Here is a 17,135-nt window from a genome sequence, read left to right as displayed (position 1 = left end):
CCAGCATTTTGTAATTGCCTTTTTCCCTGAAACAAGAATTACTCTAAATAGATATGCATCAGATTTACTTAAGATGTGGAGGAGTTTGATGGTCTCTAGGGTTTGTCTGCCAGTGCTTCAGTGTACGTAGTGTTTTCCCATTCAAAACACAATGTAGCCTAAGTGACTGTAGGCCTATTGGTTAAGAGGAGCTGTGGATCTATGCAAAGAGGCTGCATGATCTGTGCAGCCTACAGGCTATAGGACTACTGTCTATCCCCAGCTCTATCAAAGTGGTTATGAATGTATGTATGATAATGAATGAATGAACAAATAAATTTTATTATTGTGTTGTAAGCGAAAGTTAGTTTAGAGTAGTAGAAGTTCAACAGGTAGAGAGATGTTAAGTGATTCAGTGATTACATAAAGTTGGGAAATATCACACAACAAAAGTAACTAAAAAGTAACAGTAACATTTTCTAGACATTATTGTAATACTAACATAAATTTGACATTTTTAGCACTGCATCCAGTAATATATAATACATAAAACATAATGTATTACAATTTTAGAGTAACTTGCTCAACACTACAAGAAATTGCTTGAATATGCATAAGAGAAAAAAAGGCTTTTTTTTTTTTTGGACATTTCAAGAAGCAATGATCACCAACTGTACAAGACTTTACCAAGTAACTAAAACTTCCTTTTTAGAGTCCATTTCTACAAAAGCTTCAAATTATAAACTTTTATAATAAATGTGCACGAATGGTGCCAATACCAAGTAAAACTAAAATGTAATGACGTGTTGACACTAGAGAGTGAAACACAAGATAAGCAAGGCAGGGCTAAACTTTGAAAAGAGCCAAACTATTAAATGAACATTCTACAAAGGAAGAAATGTAGGAATGTGCACTATTTTTTTCCCCTACAAGGTAGTTTCCAAAATTTGACTGCTGCGATACTCCGTAACCATGGCTTTCATGTGAGGACAGGGTTTCCAGTCAGTCCTTCTTAGCAGTTGTTGAGGCTTGGCAAATGGATCATATTTTGATCTGAATCCACAAAGTAAAATATTAAGTGTAGGTTATACAACGAGGCATTAGATTTTAAATTAAAATGGGTACTTACGTTTTGAGATGTTTTTCTATTGCTTTCCGTTCATAAACATTGTTATATTTCGTTATCACTGGATCAACATAGATTTTCTTGGTGAGTGGACAGATAAGTTTTTCTGGTAACAACTTCACATTTTTAACCAGTTTCTGTTGAAAAAGAAAGCAAAATATAATACTATCATATACTATTCAAACACTTAATGATTTCCACCAAATGTAACTACTAACTACTAACTCTAGCACTAAATAACTTTTTGCAGTGAACCTTTTCCATTTCATCCAGTGATTGCCCAGCACTCTTTTCTGTGTGATTTTTTGCCTCTTCTGCATACTTCTGGGGATTTGTCAGGTACTCCTCAGCCAGAATGCTGCAGCAAGTACATTTGTATTTTACCGACTTATTTTTACAAAATGTTGTTGCTAATGATTTACTCTATACCTGTCCAGTGGATCTTGAGGTTCTGGAGCAATCAACAGTCCATAAACAGCATTAAGGATCTCTCTCATCGTGACGTGTGCGTTGTATCCACGGTCAAATATGTTGTGGCAAATGCGACCCACATTGTTGATATTGCAGTGATATATCTTTGTTCATGTTAAGAAAAATACTTAAAACAGACCAAATAAAAACATTAACCACACTAAGTACAGATGAAGAACTATGTGTAATATTAGTCTAATATTAAGTCTATTTTCAGGATACAGAAGTGATGAAGCGGACTGTTGGTGGTTTCACTGGGTAGTCAGGACCAAATTGACAGAAGAGCTCAAACACCCCAGTGTCATAAGGTGTATCCGGAGGGCCTTCCATAAGAAGTTTCCAAAATGCTGTATGTGAATTAGTTACAGGATTAATGAAAAGTACAATGCATAAATCTGTACACATGCTAAATGCATCTTGACTTACTAAAGTCAGTTTCTGATGGGAAGATTTGAAAGAAAGGATGTGGATGACAATGCAGGTTCTTCAGCTCCTCCAAGATTCTTCTGTCCCTCTCCATGAAACGTCCATCTTTGGCCTCACGGATTTTTATTTTCAAAGCACTGCATGAAATATGAGCAAGTTTATTGTTTGGTTCAGCACATTGGATGTAATATATATATATTTTTTTTTAAATAGTCCATCTCCAATTACTACAATCTCTTGAAAAAGTTAAATATGTTTTGTCTCTTGTTCCAGAAAGTCAAAGCTATATATTATATAGACTGAAGAGCCTTTTTGATGATTATGGATACAGATAATGAAAACCCAAAATTCAGTGACACAGAAAATTTGAATATTACATAATATAAATAAAAAAGGATATTTTAAACATAAATGTCAGGCTTATGAAAAGTATGTGAATTTCTATGCACTTAGGGTTAGAGCAATGCCACACGGTGATTGCCTCCATGCCATACTGCACTCGTAGTAATTCATGCCAAAGTAGGCCCAACTAAATACTAAGCGCAGGTTGCTTTGATAGCGGCATTCAGGTCCGCTTTTGGAGACTTTGGCTGTGTGGGCAGGTGCCAAGTCGTGCTGGAAAATGAAATCAGCATCTCCATAAAGCTTGTCAGCAGAAGGAAGCATAAGGTGCTCTAAAATGTCCTGGTAGAGGGCTGTGTTGACTGTGGACTTCAGTAGTACCAGCAGCCAAATCATCACTGACTGAAAACTTCAAACTGAACATCAAGCAACATGGATTCTGTGTCTCTCCACTCTATCTTCTTTTAGATGACATTCTTCTGACATCATAACATGTCCCATATAAGGCTTTGTCTGTGCATAGTGGCTCTTGATGCACTGACTCCAGCCTCAGTCCACTCTTTATGATGCTCCCCAGAACTTCTTGAGAGGACTTGGCTTGACAATCCTCTCAAGGCTACTCAAGGTCTTTCCTTTTGCTATTGTACCCATTTCTACCAGTTTTTTCTTCCACTCAAGTTATTACGAATGTTTGGATATTGCACGCTGTGAACAACCAGCTTCTTTAGCAATGGCCTTCTGTGACCGTTGTCCGGACATCTGTCAAGTCAGCAGCCTTCCCCATGATTGTGTAGCCCCTTGATCCAGACTGAGAGACTTTTAAAGGTTCAGGAAACCTTTGCAGGTGCTTTCAGTTAATTAGCTGATTAAGGTGTGACCCCATGACTTCCCAATATTATGCTTTTTCACAATATTCAAATTTTCAGAGACACAGACTTCTGTATTTTCATTATCTGTAAGGCACAATCATAACAATTCAAGAAATAAACTCTTGAAATGTTTCACTCTGTTTGTTGTAAGTCTATGTAATATATGGGGTTGACTTTCTGAAATGAGTGACAAATATACATTTTTCATGATATTCTGATAATTGGAAATGAAATGTGGTCTTACTCTTCCGTTACAGTCACTTTATCGGACATCTCAGTGGGCAAGACAGCTTCTGGAAGGTCATCATATCCATGAAGTGCAAATAATCCAGTTAAAAAATTCTACAACAAATTAATTTATCAATTTACATTGTATAAGAAATTGTTTTACAATAATTTTTTTATCACCTTAGTAACAGAAGAGGTGTCAGCTTTGTTTTTGGGTTTTCGCATTCCTAAAGACAAAACCGTTTCTGCCTCAAACAGTTTGAGACCGTCTTTGCTTGTCTCAGGTTTGAAACAGCAGCCACCTTAAACATTAATACATGTCTCATTCACAAAGCCTTTCCTTCTACATTAAAACATCGCATTGTATCTTACCAGAGGCAATGCTAATGCCATGGAGCATATTGTTCTCTACTGTTCCAAGAAGAACTGAATCCACAATGATGTCAGATTGGATCAGATTGACAGCAACAACATCTGGTTCAATGGTGGAACTATTTACAAAATATAGCATAAAGCAAATATTTCCTAGTCTTCAAAATTTAAGAATATCAAAGCACATTCTAATCTGATCATCCTAAACAAATAGTCATTGTTACGACCCAGGTGGATCAAACATATTAAGGAGGACACAGGAGGCGAAAAGTATATTTGTTATAAATTATGTTTACCCATCATCATTCCCATCAGTGAGGCACAGAATGCGCAGTACACAGTCTGGAAATTCTGTCTTGACTTTTTTAAACCTGCGTCTTCCAAGCTCAAGAGCATCATAAAGCGTTGTGCATCCATTTGGCTCAAGACTTTGCACACTATCCTAAAAACACAAATAACATCAAATATATTTACAAGCATAAGTACACCCTTGATTTGACATTCATCTCGTTTTTCCAGGGAAGTGCTCTGACTACTTATCCCAGTCTAAATGCAAGTTAAAAAGCCAAATAGCATATGTTCAGGTGCGTCCAGCAATTTTGCATTAGCATTAAAACTTTGAAGCCATAACGGCTAATAAAAACTGCAATGCAACTACAAAAACATGCAATAAGAATTAGGTAGAAAACAATATGATTTATTATAAAAGCCAAACCAATGACCAATTACCTTGAATGTTTCAAGTGTCTCTGTGAAGGTCTGAAGAGTTTTCACTGTAGAATCAAACTTCACAAGGCCAATGATGTGATGGAAATCATATGCCATGGTCCGATTAGCAAAGCTGTTGAAGAGTTCTTTGACAGCATGGATCTTCTGGATATCCACACTTCCATAGCACTTCTCATTCATAGATGAGCTTGTATCTACAAGCACCTGTTAGAAAAAAGATGTGTATCACCAATACTTGGTAATACATTGCAGTAATACACAATGCAAATTTGGTGAATATTCTTGGCCAATCCATACTTGGTTAAACTCTATATAAGGACTCCTTTTGAAAGTTTGCTTGTCCCTAACATATTGTAAAATTTCAATTAATAGTGCACATTTTAAATTACGGCATCTTCAAATACACAATATATAACTACTATGTCACCAGCTAAGAATAGCTCAAGTGCTTGTCCACCAACCTGAAGTGTTGTGACATTTGGCATTTCCAAGACACTTTACTAACCTTGTTTCTGTCTGTCCAGCCCAGGGCAGATCTGGCTGATCTGGTCACCATCCAAATGTGAAGTGAGTGCATAAAGCACAAAATTATGATGAAACTTTAAGTTTAACTTACTAATATAATATAATAATAATAATAATAATAATCATAATCATAATCATAATCATAAGTAAGTAAGTATTCGTCCAATCTGCCCCTGCTCCCAATCATTCACACCACATTATACATAAGCAATGTGGGTGAATTGTCTTGCCCAAGAACACAACAATGGTTGAATGCTCTTTAACCACTAATCCACTGATGAATTCATAAATTTATAGTACCAGGACAGCTTCTTTTGGAGTTCTGGTTGTGGCTACAGATTGGCTGTTTCTGTCATCTCCAGTCCTGCACAGAATAACCCACAAGGCATAAACATTATTGTCCACATTGCATTTTGAATAATCTCAACATGTGGATACAACCACTAAATCAATTACTTTTTGTCAGTACTTTTTGTTTACTCACCGCGCAGCCAAAACATCTACATCAACAGTTTCGGTTTCTCCAGACAGACAGTCATACACATGTATTTTTTTGGGGCTCCCCTTGTCTTTATGAAAGTAAACACCAAGGTTATCTGCAAATGAAATAGAAAAGGCACATTCAAAAGGACAAGTTATTACATTATTGGATTGTTGTTACATTTAAAGTTTGCATTATTGGATGTTATTACAGACAATAGGCGAGTTGTTTTAACATTTTGATTACCATTTTTTGTATGTTTAAGCATCAGATGTAGGGAAAAACTACCTGCTGTGGTAGTGATGGGGAATGTAAACGGATTTTAATTATTCTATGGTGTGGACCACTAGTGAGGAAGCCTCAAGAAGAAGTGCCAGAAAGGCAACCCCCTGTCCATTATAGACCACCCCTGGCTCCTCCTGCACTGCACCTTCACCAGACTTAGACTTAGATAACCTTTATTGATCCACAAGGGAAATTATTTGGATACAGTAGCTCACATATCACAATATAATATAATGATCTAATAACAAACAGAAGAAATATAAATGGTAATAATAAATCCTAAGTAGCAAAAAGAGCAAGAAAACTGGTGTCAAATAAGGTATAATTATATAAATCTATATGTACAAGTAAAGTAAAAAATAGAAAATATAGTATAATCTAAATTCTCTACTCCAAACTCCTCCCATGTGACTGAGCTCCTCACCCTATTTAAGGGAGGGCCCAGCCACTCTGCAGAGCAAACTCATTTTGACCACTTGTATCCACAATCTTGTTCTTTCGGTCATTACCCAAAGCTCATGACATAGGTGAGGGTAGGAACTCTATCAGTTAATCATACACAAAAATGTGAATAGGAAAATTTAATGAGAATTTCCAAGGTTCTTAACTCTGCCTCTACCTCATTTTAATATCTTCTAATTTTTGTTAGCATTACATAACTGATATGACATTTGTACCTTCAGTAAGGTAAACCAAGCATATATCTTGATGTCCCAGGTTCTTCAGCAACAGAGGAGGAGTCACAATGAGCAATGGGAAAGCCTTCATTTCCTCAGTCATAACTTCAAGAGTCTTCTTTGTTTCCAACTGAAAGCTTAAGTTAAAAAGATAAAAGAGTAAAAGCATACCATATTTCAAGTTCTGGACACCACTGCCCCAATGAAGGTTAAAATAGTTCCAACTCTGCTGCTGGCAGAACTAATTGCCACATTTCCACATCAAGTGCAATGTGTTTGGGTTTAGGGCATTAAAAAAAGCTATCAATTGCACAGGGCAAATAATAGCCTTGCACCTGTAACTGACAAAACTGTCCTAAACATGTCAGTGTCAATCCTGGGACCCCTTGGTTAATGAGTCCACAACTATGTAGACAACACTGGGATCTATGTCTCACTGTCAGGTAAATATGGACCAGTGGATTCACTCTGACACTGCATCAAAACAGATGTCAAACAACTTACTCCAGCTAAATTCAGACAAGGCTGGATTCATCGTCTTTGGCCCATCTCTCTCTCCAGTCTGTTTCTCTAAAACCTTCAAATCAGGCTAGAAATGTGTGGGTAATAATCGACTCAGCCACACCAAATCAATAATACCTGCAGATTTTAACCATCTAAAAACATTACAAAAATCACAGGTATACCGTCTAAAGCTACGTTCACACCAAACGCAAATGGCGCAAACAAGGCGAACGATTTACATCTTAACCCTATGTAAAGGCGTGTTGACATGCAAATAAAGTTCTGTGGCATGAACGATGCGAATTGGGGGGCGCGAATAGGTGAAATGAGCGGTGCGAATTTGCAAAACTGGCATTGACGCACAAATTCTTAAAAGGAAAGGATTTGGCGAAATTCACCAAACTTGAAATTTTTGAACTTTCCTGTGAACCTGTGAATATTTGTGTCACATCAATCAGGGTCTGTGCTCTGACAGTAACGTATAATGCTGAGACAGATGTGAATGCTCATTCAACATGGAGGAGACACTTATTGTTCCCGTGAGAAACGAGAGGATATTATACGATATCAGCACGAGCCAAAGACCGGAATAAACTCCACAGAGCAGGACCTACACCAGACTCTGTCCCCCTCTCCTTTATTCTGGCCCCAGACTCAGTCCCGCTCTGGTCCCAGACTCAGTCCTGCTCTGGTCTCGGTCTCAGTGCCGGTCTGGTATTCCAAGTACGCCATTTTTCCAAATGAAAACAGATGCAGAGGACACGCGCAGTTGCACTTGATCCTTCGGGAGCAAATAGAGCGGATTTACTCGCTCAACCAAATTCCCAAACTCGAGCGACCTGGAATGAAGTGAAAGATTCAAAAAAGTCAAGCGGCAAACTAGGGGCGTTAGAGGCGATTTATTCGCGCCATTCATGTTTGGTCTGAACAGGGCTTAAAGGCCGACACACTACAGGAGTGTGTGGTGTCAGTGTGACTCTGAGCTGCTGTCAGATCATAAACCCCAAACATCAGCAATGCTGCGGTAACAACTAATAAAACAGAGCATCAGGCGAAGTGACGGAGATACAAACTCAGCAAATAGTAAAAATAATTATTACTCACTTCTCGTAATTTTTATTACGGCAGCTTCTCATCCATATTATCCACACAATTTATCCTCCACAAATAATGACACCAAGTCCACAAAACATCGCTATTAATGCAGTTTGAAGCGTTCTTTAAAAGTTAAAAAGCGAGAGTAGTTCCTCACGTGTTTCTGTTTACATCCACACAACGCGCATCAAGGTGAAGCTACAGATTAGCAATAGTGACTCTACTTCCTGTGTACTTGTCACCAACCATCTGTGCACTTAAAATCATGAATCTGAAGTTCTGCACCACATTTCACAAATAATAATACAGTTTGCATCTAAACTAGAAGTGCAATGCTTTGATCTTTTTAACACTTATACGTCTCAAAGCGAGTGGTTTTACTGCAGACAGGAAGCAGCTGTTGTGAGCTGCAATCTTAACTTTGTAGCATGTGGTCCACAGCCATATCCCGATGCAGTCTTTGCGATCGGAGATTTATAATCTCATAGGATTCTCCTCGTGTCTGTGGCGTGTGCTTTTTGTTGCATGTTTAAAAATGGTTTAAGACTGAAAAATCCTGTATGGTGGTGACCTTAAACCAGACTTGGGAAGACTTATCCATGCGTTTGTCTCCACTAGGTTAGACTACTGTATCGAGAGAATAGAACTTAAAACAGCTCTGTTTGTTTATATGTCTTTCCATGGCCTGACACCTAAGTATACCTCTATCATCTTAGTGCCATAAGAACCATCTCAAACTCAGAGGACTGGCTAGTACACTAGTAAATTTTCTCTCTCTCAAAGAAATTTAGCAATAAACAATTCACAAAATATTCTATCTTTAGAATGGTTTCTATATGTGCAGAAAATGTATAATTACAGCAAAATGTAACATACTTCTGTCCAGGCACATCGTTGTACGAAATCCATACGTAATATGTTCTGATTAAAGGATGAACACTGAGCAAGATTTTCTCAATATCTGTGCATCTTTTGAGTGATGTGGGACTCAACTCCTTCTCCGTGCAGAGTGGAATAGTTTCACCGTCTGAAAAGAGTGGCAGAGGAAGACAGCAGAGCTGCCTGACACAGACTTCTTTTTCAGGCACATAAACTATAAAACACCTCAACTCAAAAGAAATTGTACTTCTGATTTTTTGCAGCACATCTGCCCGCTCCATGGGGCCTGGTAGCCCAGGTACAGTGACTGGTTCACAGAAACGGTTGCCATTTTCAGAAAATAGTGAAACTGGTGCATAATTATCATGATAGGGGCTCCCTTTCTATAAAATAATGAAAATGAATAAAGTTACATAACACAAACCATTTGTTTCAATAATGTTTGCAGTACTAGACCTTGGCTTCTGACATAATATATGACCAGCAGAACAGTGAATGCTCAAAGACTTTTTGGTCCTCTATGATCTTGTCTCCATCAGCAGATCCAGGTTTTGGCAGTATCTCCCGAAACAGTGTGTACAAGCCTTCAATCACTGCAATCTAAAAAAAAAAACAACACAACATACAATTTAATTGAGATACAGGTACCTGACACAGCCCCAGACCTTTAGCTCTTGCCTTTTGTTATTAATGTATTATATTTTATATTATATAGTATTATATTTAAATTTTGTTATTAATAGATGTTTTGGACATACTGTGTTTTCAGGTAAAACTATTTCTATTCTATTAGCACATTTTATTTGATTTAAGATGTGATATTATTTGTGCATTTGTGATTGGAATGTGAAGAAATTCTTCAATAGACTTAGTTTCATATTCTTCACATTACCTTACACCAACAAAATACAGAAAAATAACAAAAATAGTGTGCATTTGTGTGTTTACGTACAGTATGCTAAGATGGCATCTCAATGAGCAGTAAAACACCTTAAATTGTAATGTTACATTATTCACCCTTTGAGTCTTAGATAAAATTTGACTCTTCTGCAGAAGCTGATGCAGACTTTGGGCTAGAGGATTGCATCCAGTCACTTTTCGTATAAAGCCAATCAGGTCACTATGTCGTACCACAGGGGATTTCCTTTCCTAGAAGAAAAAAAAAAAATTATAAACAGGAAGTGTGTATTGAATAAGCACTATATAGAGAGTTTTAAACTATGACAATTACAATAATATAGAGAGATGCAAGGAAAACACTGGTTCCTTTTTTGGTCTGCTGAACTGAAGGTGTAATGTCTGTAAAGACTTTATTTGCACAAAGATGCATGAATGAGGAGAGAGAGAAATTCAGTGATGTCCCCTCCGTCATCCAAAGTCTTTGCGGAGCATCCTCAAAGCTAGTGTCACATCTGTAATCAAAGTGCACAAACTACTGTTAAAATTACTTTTTAATTGCTCATAGCTATTTAAGAGTAAGCATTCACCTGTAATGAAGAACATCTTTAGGAATTCCACTGATTACACTTAGCTTATTCTGAATGTCTGAAACTGTGTCAACTGCCCAATCAATGCTAACGTCAAAGTCTCCCTGTAAAAGAAAATTAAAAAGCCACGGTCAGTGAGCATTCCAATGGTTAACTGCCATGTGCTAATATTGTATAATGCACAAGCAGTCCGGCAACAGTTATATGTGGGATAAGAGCATTAAACAACTTAGAGCAGTATGTTATGCAGTTTTAACACACTTTGCGTAGGGGTGAAAACAGTGTAACGCATGGTTCCTCGTTGTTTAATAATTAACGCTACATACAAAATTTCTCTGATTCTGGAAACCTTATATGCAGCATTAAATAATTAAATATTTGATTTCCTGCCTTTAAAAAATTATAAATTAATATTTGGAAATTTTATTGTGCACATGCACAATTATGATGAATAAATGTCAGTGCTCAAAACATACCCTTAGCATGACATGGCAGCGGACAGTATCATTTCCTGACAGTGGCACAGTGTTTATTGTGCTATTTGTTGATGTCAGCAGATTCTCTTTAGGAGTAAATATGGCATAGATGAGATCTCCATCCTTGATATGTCTGTCCTGCAGTGACCCTGTGAGTGATAAAACATAGTAAAATATCCCTTTACCCCGGGCTCAGATTACATGCGGTACAGCCCTGGTGGCCGCAAGTATTCTGTATAATTACAAGTAGCAAGAGGAGCTCAGACCGCATGCCATACAGTCTGGTGATGCCAGTGGAAGTGCATCATTTGGATTCTAGTTTTGCCGGATGCTGAAACCCACTACAAGCCTTTTCCCTTAATAAATGAAGAGTTATGTGGTCAATATGTGGTCTCACATGTGCAACCTGCAAAAGCAGTGACTAAATGCACAGCAGAGCTACGGTCCTTGTGCAAGTGTCACACCACAATTAGACTGGTCCGACCCTGGAGCTGCAGCTGGACTGGGTGCAGTCTGAGCAAGGTGTTAATCTTTAGAAACAACTAAGCACATGATGATGACAACACTCATATGTGAATGGTGGACTGTAATATGTGTACCAAAAGTGCAGCTATTATTTTTATTTCTTATTGCAGTCTTTCTAAATAGTAATAGTAATTATACTTTGGTAATGGCTCTTTTGATCTCCTTCTTTTAAACTTTATTTTTCGTCAGACAGGACATACCAGAACTCCATCACCTGGAGCTTATGAGGAAGGCCACAGGTAGTAGCTGAAATATGTGAAGCAGGTAAACAAACACTCTTATCTAACAATAAGGATATTTAAATGTTGTAATTATTAACCAATTACTCATTTTTTAAATTTTATTTTGCATGTCTTCAAAACAAGAACTGCAGTATCATCTACGGTCATTATATCTCCCAGCTTTACTCACATGTGTTAAAGTAGGGATCATCAGTCAGAGGCATTCCATCCACTGTGTAAAGGCAAACTCCTTTAGAAGAACCAATATTCTCTGCATGCCCAATCCTCAGCATCAGATCTTCCACTGTGTTCTGAGCAGGATCCATATCTGCAAGATAAAGAGATGCAGTAAAATATAGATACCATATAGAGTATCTTTGTGTTAAGTGTAAATAATAACACCCCAACTTACTTTTTAGTGTTAAGATATAAAAACAGAGTTCATTTCATACCTGTGATGATCTTTATCTCTGGACACAAGGGGTAAGTGTACTTTAAGGAAAAAGCTTTCATAGACTTGTGCACAGATGAAGATGTATCTGGTACAGGAGCTCTGAGTCTGCCAATGAACCTCTGCATCTCTCTAAAACGATTCTTCTCCACATGAGTCAGCCCTGCTCACAATTGACACAATGAGCAAATCTGCTATTGAACATTCATAAAAATAGTTCCTGTAGTCACCAAGGCTGGTCAAGTCTTCATCGGTGACACTGTCAATAAAATCTTGTTCTTCTTTCACCCCTAAGGTCACAAAGGAGAAGTAGTAGGATTCCAGCCTGTGCCTCTCCAGCAAACTGTAAATCTTGTCCATCTGAATTAAAAAAAAATAAAAAATGTCACCGCTGTATTAAAATAAAATCTAATTTGACACAATAATAATAGCTACTTGTAATAAGCTAGTTGTAATACAAACTTACCTTGGAGTTACTGACAAAAAACTGGGTAACTTTTTTATGGTGTCATTTAAGGAAAGTGAAAGTTAAGTAAGTAGACCTAAGCAGACTAATTTTGAAATAACTATGATAAACTTATTGTGTGTTAAATTTAATAGGAAATAATTTACCAGAAGTTTCACTAAGGTCCAGTTAATATTGTGTCAGTTGTTCATTATTTACCAAATTATTACTGACATACATCTAAAAATGGGGCCTACTTCAAGACTTATTCTATCTCATATAAAAGTGATCAGGCTGTGTATGGTACTGCTGTATTCAGTGAAGTATGAAAACCAATACAGCCTCTCAGAGATATTAGATAATGATAATGATATTACTGCCTGATTTAATGAGGTTTTTCAAAATATCTGATGGAGCTGACAAAAAGATGGGACACTACTTTTAGCAAGCTGAATTTTGAAGAAAAATATTCTCACAAGTTTACCGTAGGCATTTTTACAAACATTTAAAGCCTTTTAATTCAATTCATTCACATGAAGAGTTTTAAAATGTTTTTTAAGCAAATTAACTCAAAACATTACATTGACCTATAAAATTTCACTTACATTTATGTTAAAATTGTTCAAAACTGTCAACAAAATTTTCAAATAAATACCTCCAGTATACAGACCTGCCTTAGATTTAACTTTTTTATGTAACTATTATGATATTCAGAAAATATTTTTCTACAAATTGCTGTGTTTTAGAGAGGACCTGTTTTGTCCTGACACTCAAGAAATCACCGAAATACAATGCATAACCATAGCATAACCATAATATTTCACTAATATTTATCTGTTAAACATATTCTATTTATTTTTTTTTTTTACATATTATCCTATTTTATTTTGTCTATTAGCCCATTAGGCTATAGCTGTTCTGCAGCGTCACTGGATACTATAATGCTAACAGTTTTGGTTTTGTGCTTTTCATATTCCCCCCCAGAACAAATTACGTAGGCCTAGAATATTTATTGTAGGCCTATTTAAGAACTTAGAGCCTACATTTCAGTGCTTGATGTTACCTAGCTGTACTTTCACCCGCTAGGTGAAGCAGACTTGAAAGGCGCAGACTTGAAATAGCGATTACATTAGCGAAACAAAAAATGAACCAAAGCTATGACTGAAACTTGGAACATGTTTAGGACAGAGACTTACTTCAAATCGACGTTCCTGATGACAGACCACGTACACACAATTCAAGGAAGAAGTTGGTTTGCACGGACAGTCCAGTTTCCGTCCGTTTCCTAAAAACGAAACTCAACTCAAGAAATCTGCAGACTAAATGACCTCTAGTGGGGACGTTGCAGAAAACAATAGCCTACAATTAATCCAGAGATAAATAAAACCATATTGCTGGGTTTCAGATGACATCACAACATCTATAGGACAATATTATATAATAGAGATGAGGACAGCAAAACTGTATATTGTCCAGATACAATCCAGGCATTTGTTGCAATACGGTGAGTTGTCCAGTTTAATCACTAATAGAATAGAATAGAATGTCCAACACTTATGAAATTACCTTTTGGATGTTTCATGGTGACATACAATGTAATCAATAGGAAAAAATATCTTTTGTCATACTATGGGCACTGTGACATCTGATGTCACACTCCCACCATCTGGGAGTATGAAAATCATCCATTGCTCACCTGCTTATCCAAATGGAAAGGTTTTGCTTTGCCTGGAATGTTCCACAGTATGACAGCTCTATGTTGAGGTATTCACTAATAACATTTAAAATCTTACAGTGAGTGGAGACCTCTCTATAAATAGGACCTGTAACTTGGCCCCATGGTATCATCTGCATCATCTTATAATAAAAGTGCATGCATGGTATCAATATCAAGTAAAACTAAAATGCAATGACGTGTTGACACTAGAGAATGAACTATGTGAAACAAAAGACAAAGAAAGCAAGCCAAAGCTAAACTTTGAAAAGTGCCAAACTATTAAATGAACATTCTACAAAGAAATGTAGGAATGTGCACTATTTTTTCCCCCTACAAACTAGTTTCCAAAATTTGGCTGCTGCAGTTCTCCGTAACCATGGTTTTCATGTGAGGACAGGGTTTCCAGTCAGTCCTTCATAGCAGTTGTTGAGGCTTGGCAAATAGATCATATTTTGATCTGAATCCACAAAGTAAAATGTTAAGAGTAGGTTATACAAAGAGGCATTAGCTTTCAAATTAATACTTACATTTTGAGGTGGTTTTTCTATTGCTTTCCATTTCATTATCAAAGGATCAATAGATTATTACAGGATCATAGATTTTTACTCACCTTCACTAGAATCATTTGGACAATTTCAGCCCTAAGTTATCTCTACTGAACAAAGGTAAAAGGTAGCTATTATATTTTACATATTGCAGCAGCCAAAACTTGCCCTGTGCAAGGTCCGCTATGGCTGTAGCTGTGTCTCGCACGCGTGTCTTCCATAAAAACAGAGTCCAAATACTGTGTTCCTCAATATTTATTGGGCATTCCTTATAGCCATCCAAAAATACAGATTCGGCACTCGACAGATCACGACGATGACGACGACGGTCAAAAGACTGTATACCTTCACGGTGCAACACCTGTGCGCACATTTTCCTCCCCTTATATAGGGCAGCAAATTACGTAGCAAATTATAAATAGCGCCACACAGAGGCGGGAGGTAGAGAAGCGCAATATGGCTCCAACACACCGGCCCCTTAATTGTGGAAGCCAGTAGCGAAACAATTACATAAAATACAAAAATACATTTGGAGCCATAAATTAACTTAGCTGATCTTTCTATATGTACATGGGAACACAGTTACACATTAATCCAAAAATATCCAATACCATTATCCAATTTCCAAAAATCATTGTTTACATTTAATTCTATCCAGTTAAGTTAAATTAATAAAACTTTTTCCACCTTTTTCTTTTGAAGGTTTTGCAGATTTTTAGTTGAAACAACTTTTGGGCTTGACAAACAAGCAGATACAAAACACAAATCACAAAGGCAACAATACATTTAAAGTGAGAAAAGTTCATTGAGAGACCATAAAGGTGCACGCAGTCCATACCAGCAGCAGTCTTCTCCTGCTCCTCATCCTCTGTGTCACTACTGTCCATGTTGGTCATGATAGGTGGCTCAAATTGGTCCATGGCAGGGGTATCAAAATCCTTCTGGGGTTCAGGTGAAAGAACAGGTTCACTTTGGGATAAATCCATGTCAGTGGTGGTTCCGGCCCCTGTTGACGCAAAAGCACCCACCACTGTGGTGCATATCTCTGGCGCCTCCCAGTTCACTGCATCAAAACCATCATCATCACCGGCCCCTGTTTGATCTTCAAGTAAAACAGAGACACTTGTGGTTTGCTTTAATAAACATGGTTTTGAAGGAAACAGAGTTGACTGAGGCACCTTGGGCTCCAGCAGCAGTGGTCTGGGTTTTACAGTTTTATGTTTATTTGAGGCATTAAAAACTGACAACTTTGCTGTTACCTCAGCCAGTTTAGTCTCAAGCTCCAGTTCATCCAACCTTCTTCTCCTGATTCCTCTTTGCTTTGCTTCAAGTGCATGAATATCCTCCATATATGAAGCTTTAGCCAGTAGTGCAGCCGTTTCAGCCTTTATTTTTACCAATGCTCCAGCTACAGAAGCCTTAATTCTTTTTTTCACTTCTGTGACTGTCTTTATGTGTCCTTTCACAGTTTATTTTTTCCTTTTTCTCAGTTTTTAGTTGAAACCCTTGGTGCACATTTTTACAGTGTTCGTATTTACAACGTACACAAATCCATCCGCGCCCCGTGCCCAAAAGTCAGAGTTCTGTAAATGCGCCATCCTTGTAGACTCTTAAACATTTAGCGTAGGCCTACCAGGTGAATGTTCTGGGCCTGGCCTTTGCGATGCTGCCGGTGACGACACCGAGGTTCTCCGGTGCCGTCCGCCCCCTTCCTTCTCCGTGCTCCCGCCAACAGTCCGCCGGTCCGCCGCGCCTGTCGCGACGAGTCACCGCTACGGTAGTAGGTGGGTCCACTCCTGGAAACCGCGCTGTGCCTATCACAGCCGACGCAACACCTTAACGCCCGGACGGTACCTGAGGTAGTCTTTTGACAATGTAGCGGCCAAAACTTGCCCTGTGCAAGGTCCGCTATGGCTGCAGCGTGTGTGGTGTCTCGGACTCGTGTCTTCCATAAAAACAGAGTCCAAATACTGTGTTCCTCAATATTTATTGGGCGTACCTTATAGCCATCCAAGGGGCAGAGAGGCGCAATATGGCTCCAACACATATTATTACATGTTATTACATACTACTACATACTATTACATACTACTACATACTATTACCATATTATTACATACTATTGCATATTATTGACACCAGAAGATGAAACAGAGCATTTTGAGCTTTAGACATGTAGACAGTCTAATAATAACGGATTATCCAAACAAGTGAATGAAACAAACTGCAGCTCCAAGTATGTTTTTGATGAGGTAACAACATTCTAACATGGCTTAATAG

The 17,135-nt window shown here is 37.7% G+C and overlaps 1 protein-coding gene across 5 annotated transcripts; it reads right to left on the bottom strand.

Annotated features, from left to right (window-relative positions):
• Window positions 1–297: 297 nt before the first annotated feature.
• Window positions 298–15,166, bottom strand: LOC110167158 (uncharacterized). 5 transcript variants are annotated; one of them, XM_055157372.1, is made up of 26 exons: window positions 15,126–15,166; window positions 13,790–13,880; window positions 12,379–12,508; window positions 12,150–12,311; window positions 11,888–12,025; window positions 10,952–11,100; window positions 10,476–10,579; window positions 10,220–10,400; window positions 10,006–10,137; window positions 9,445–9,588; window positions 9,236–9,371; window positions 8,986–9,136; window positions 6,511–6,647; window positions 5,552–5,663; window positions 5,368–5,431; window positions 4,543–4,746; window positions 4,110–4,255; window positions 3,814–3,932; window positions 3,622–3,743; window positions 3,458–3,555; window positions 2,003–2,139; window positions 1,799–1,923; window positions 1,535–1,680; window positions 1,331–1,463; window positions 1,109–1,242; window positions 298–1,032 (listed from the first exon to the last, which is right to left on the bottom strand). In XM_055157372.1, exons 3-26 carry the CDS (start codon window positions 12,506–12,508, stop codon window positions 906–908), a joined length of 3,231 nt encoding a protein of 1,076 aa, XP_055013347.1. In that variant the 5' UTR covers window positions 13,790–13,880; window positions 15,126–15,166; the 3' UTR covers window positions 298–905. The 5 variants fall into 5 exon arrangements, with proteins under 5 accessions (XP_055013347.1, XP_055013346.1, XP_055013349.1 ...); XM_055157371.1 differs by lacking the exon at window positions 15,126–15,166 and adding an exon at window positions 14,921–14,947 and having other exon boundaries at window positions 13,790–13,878; XM_055157374.1 differs by lacking the exon at window positions 15,126–15,166 and adding an exon at window positions 14,921–14,941 and having other exon boundaries at window positions 1,361–1,463; window positions 13,790–13,878.
• Window positions 15,167–17,135: the final 1,969 nt, after the last annotated feature.

This window comes from Boleophthalmus pectinirostris, unplaced genomic scaffold, assembly GCF_026225935.1.
Source record: "Boleophthalmus pectinirostris isolate CB_2022bp ecotype Guang Dong unplaced genomic scaffold, ASM2622593v1 HiC_scaffold_21, whole genome shotgun sequence".
NCBI lineage: Eukaryota > Metazoa > Chordata > Actinopteri > Gobiiformes > Gobiidae > Boleophthalmus > Boleophthalmus pectinirostris.
Note: the sequence above shows the minus strand (reverse complement) of the source record. Positions and strands in the feature narration are given on the sequence as shown.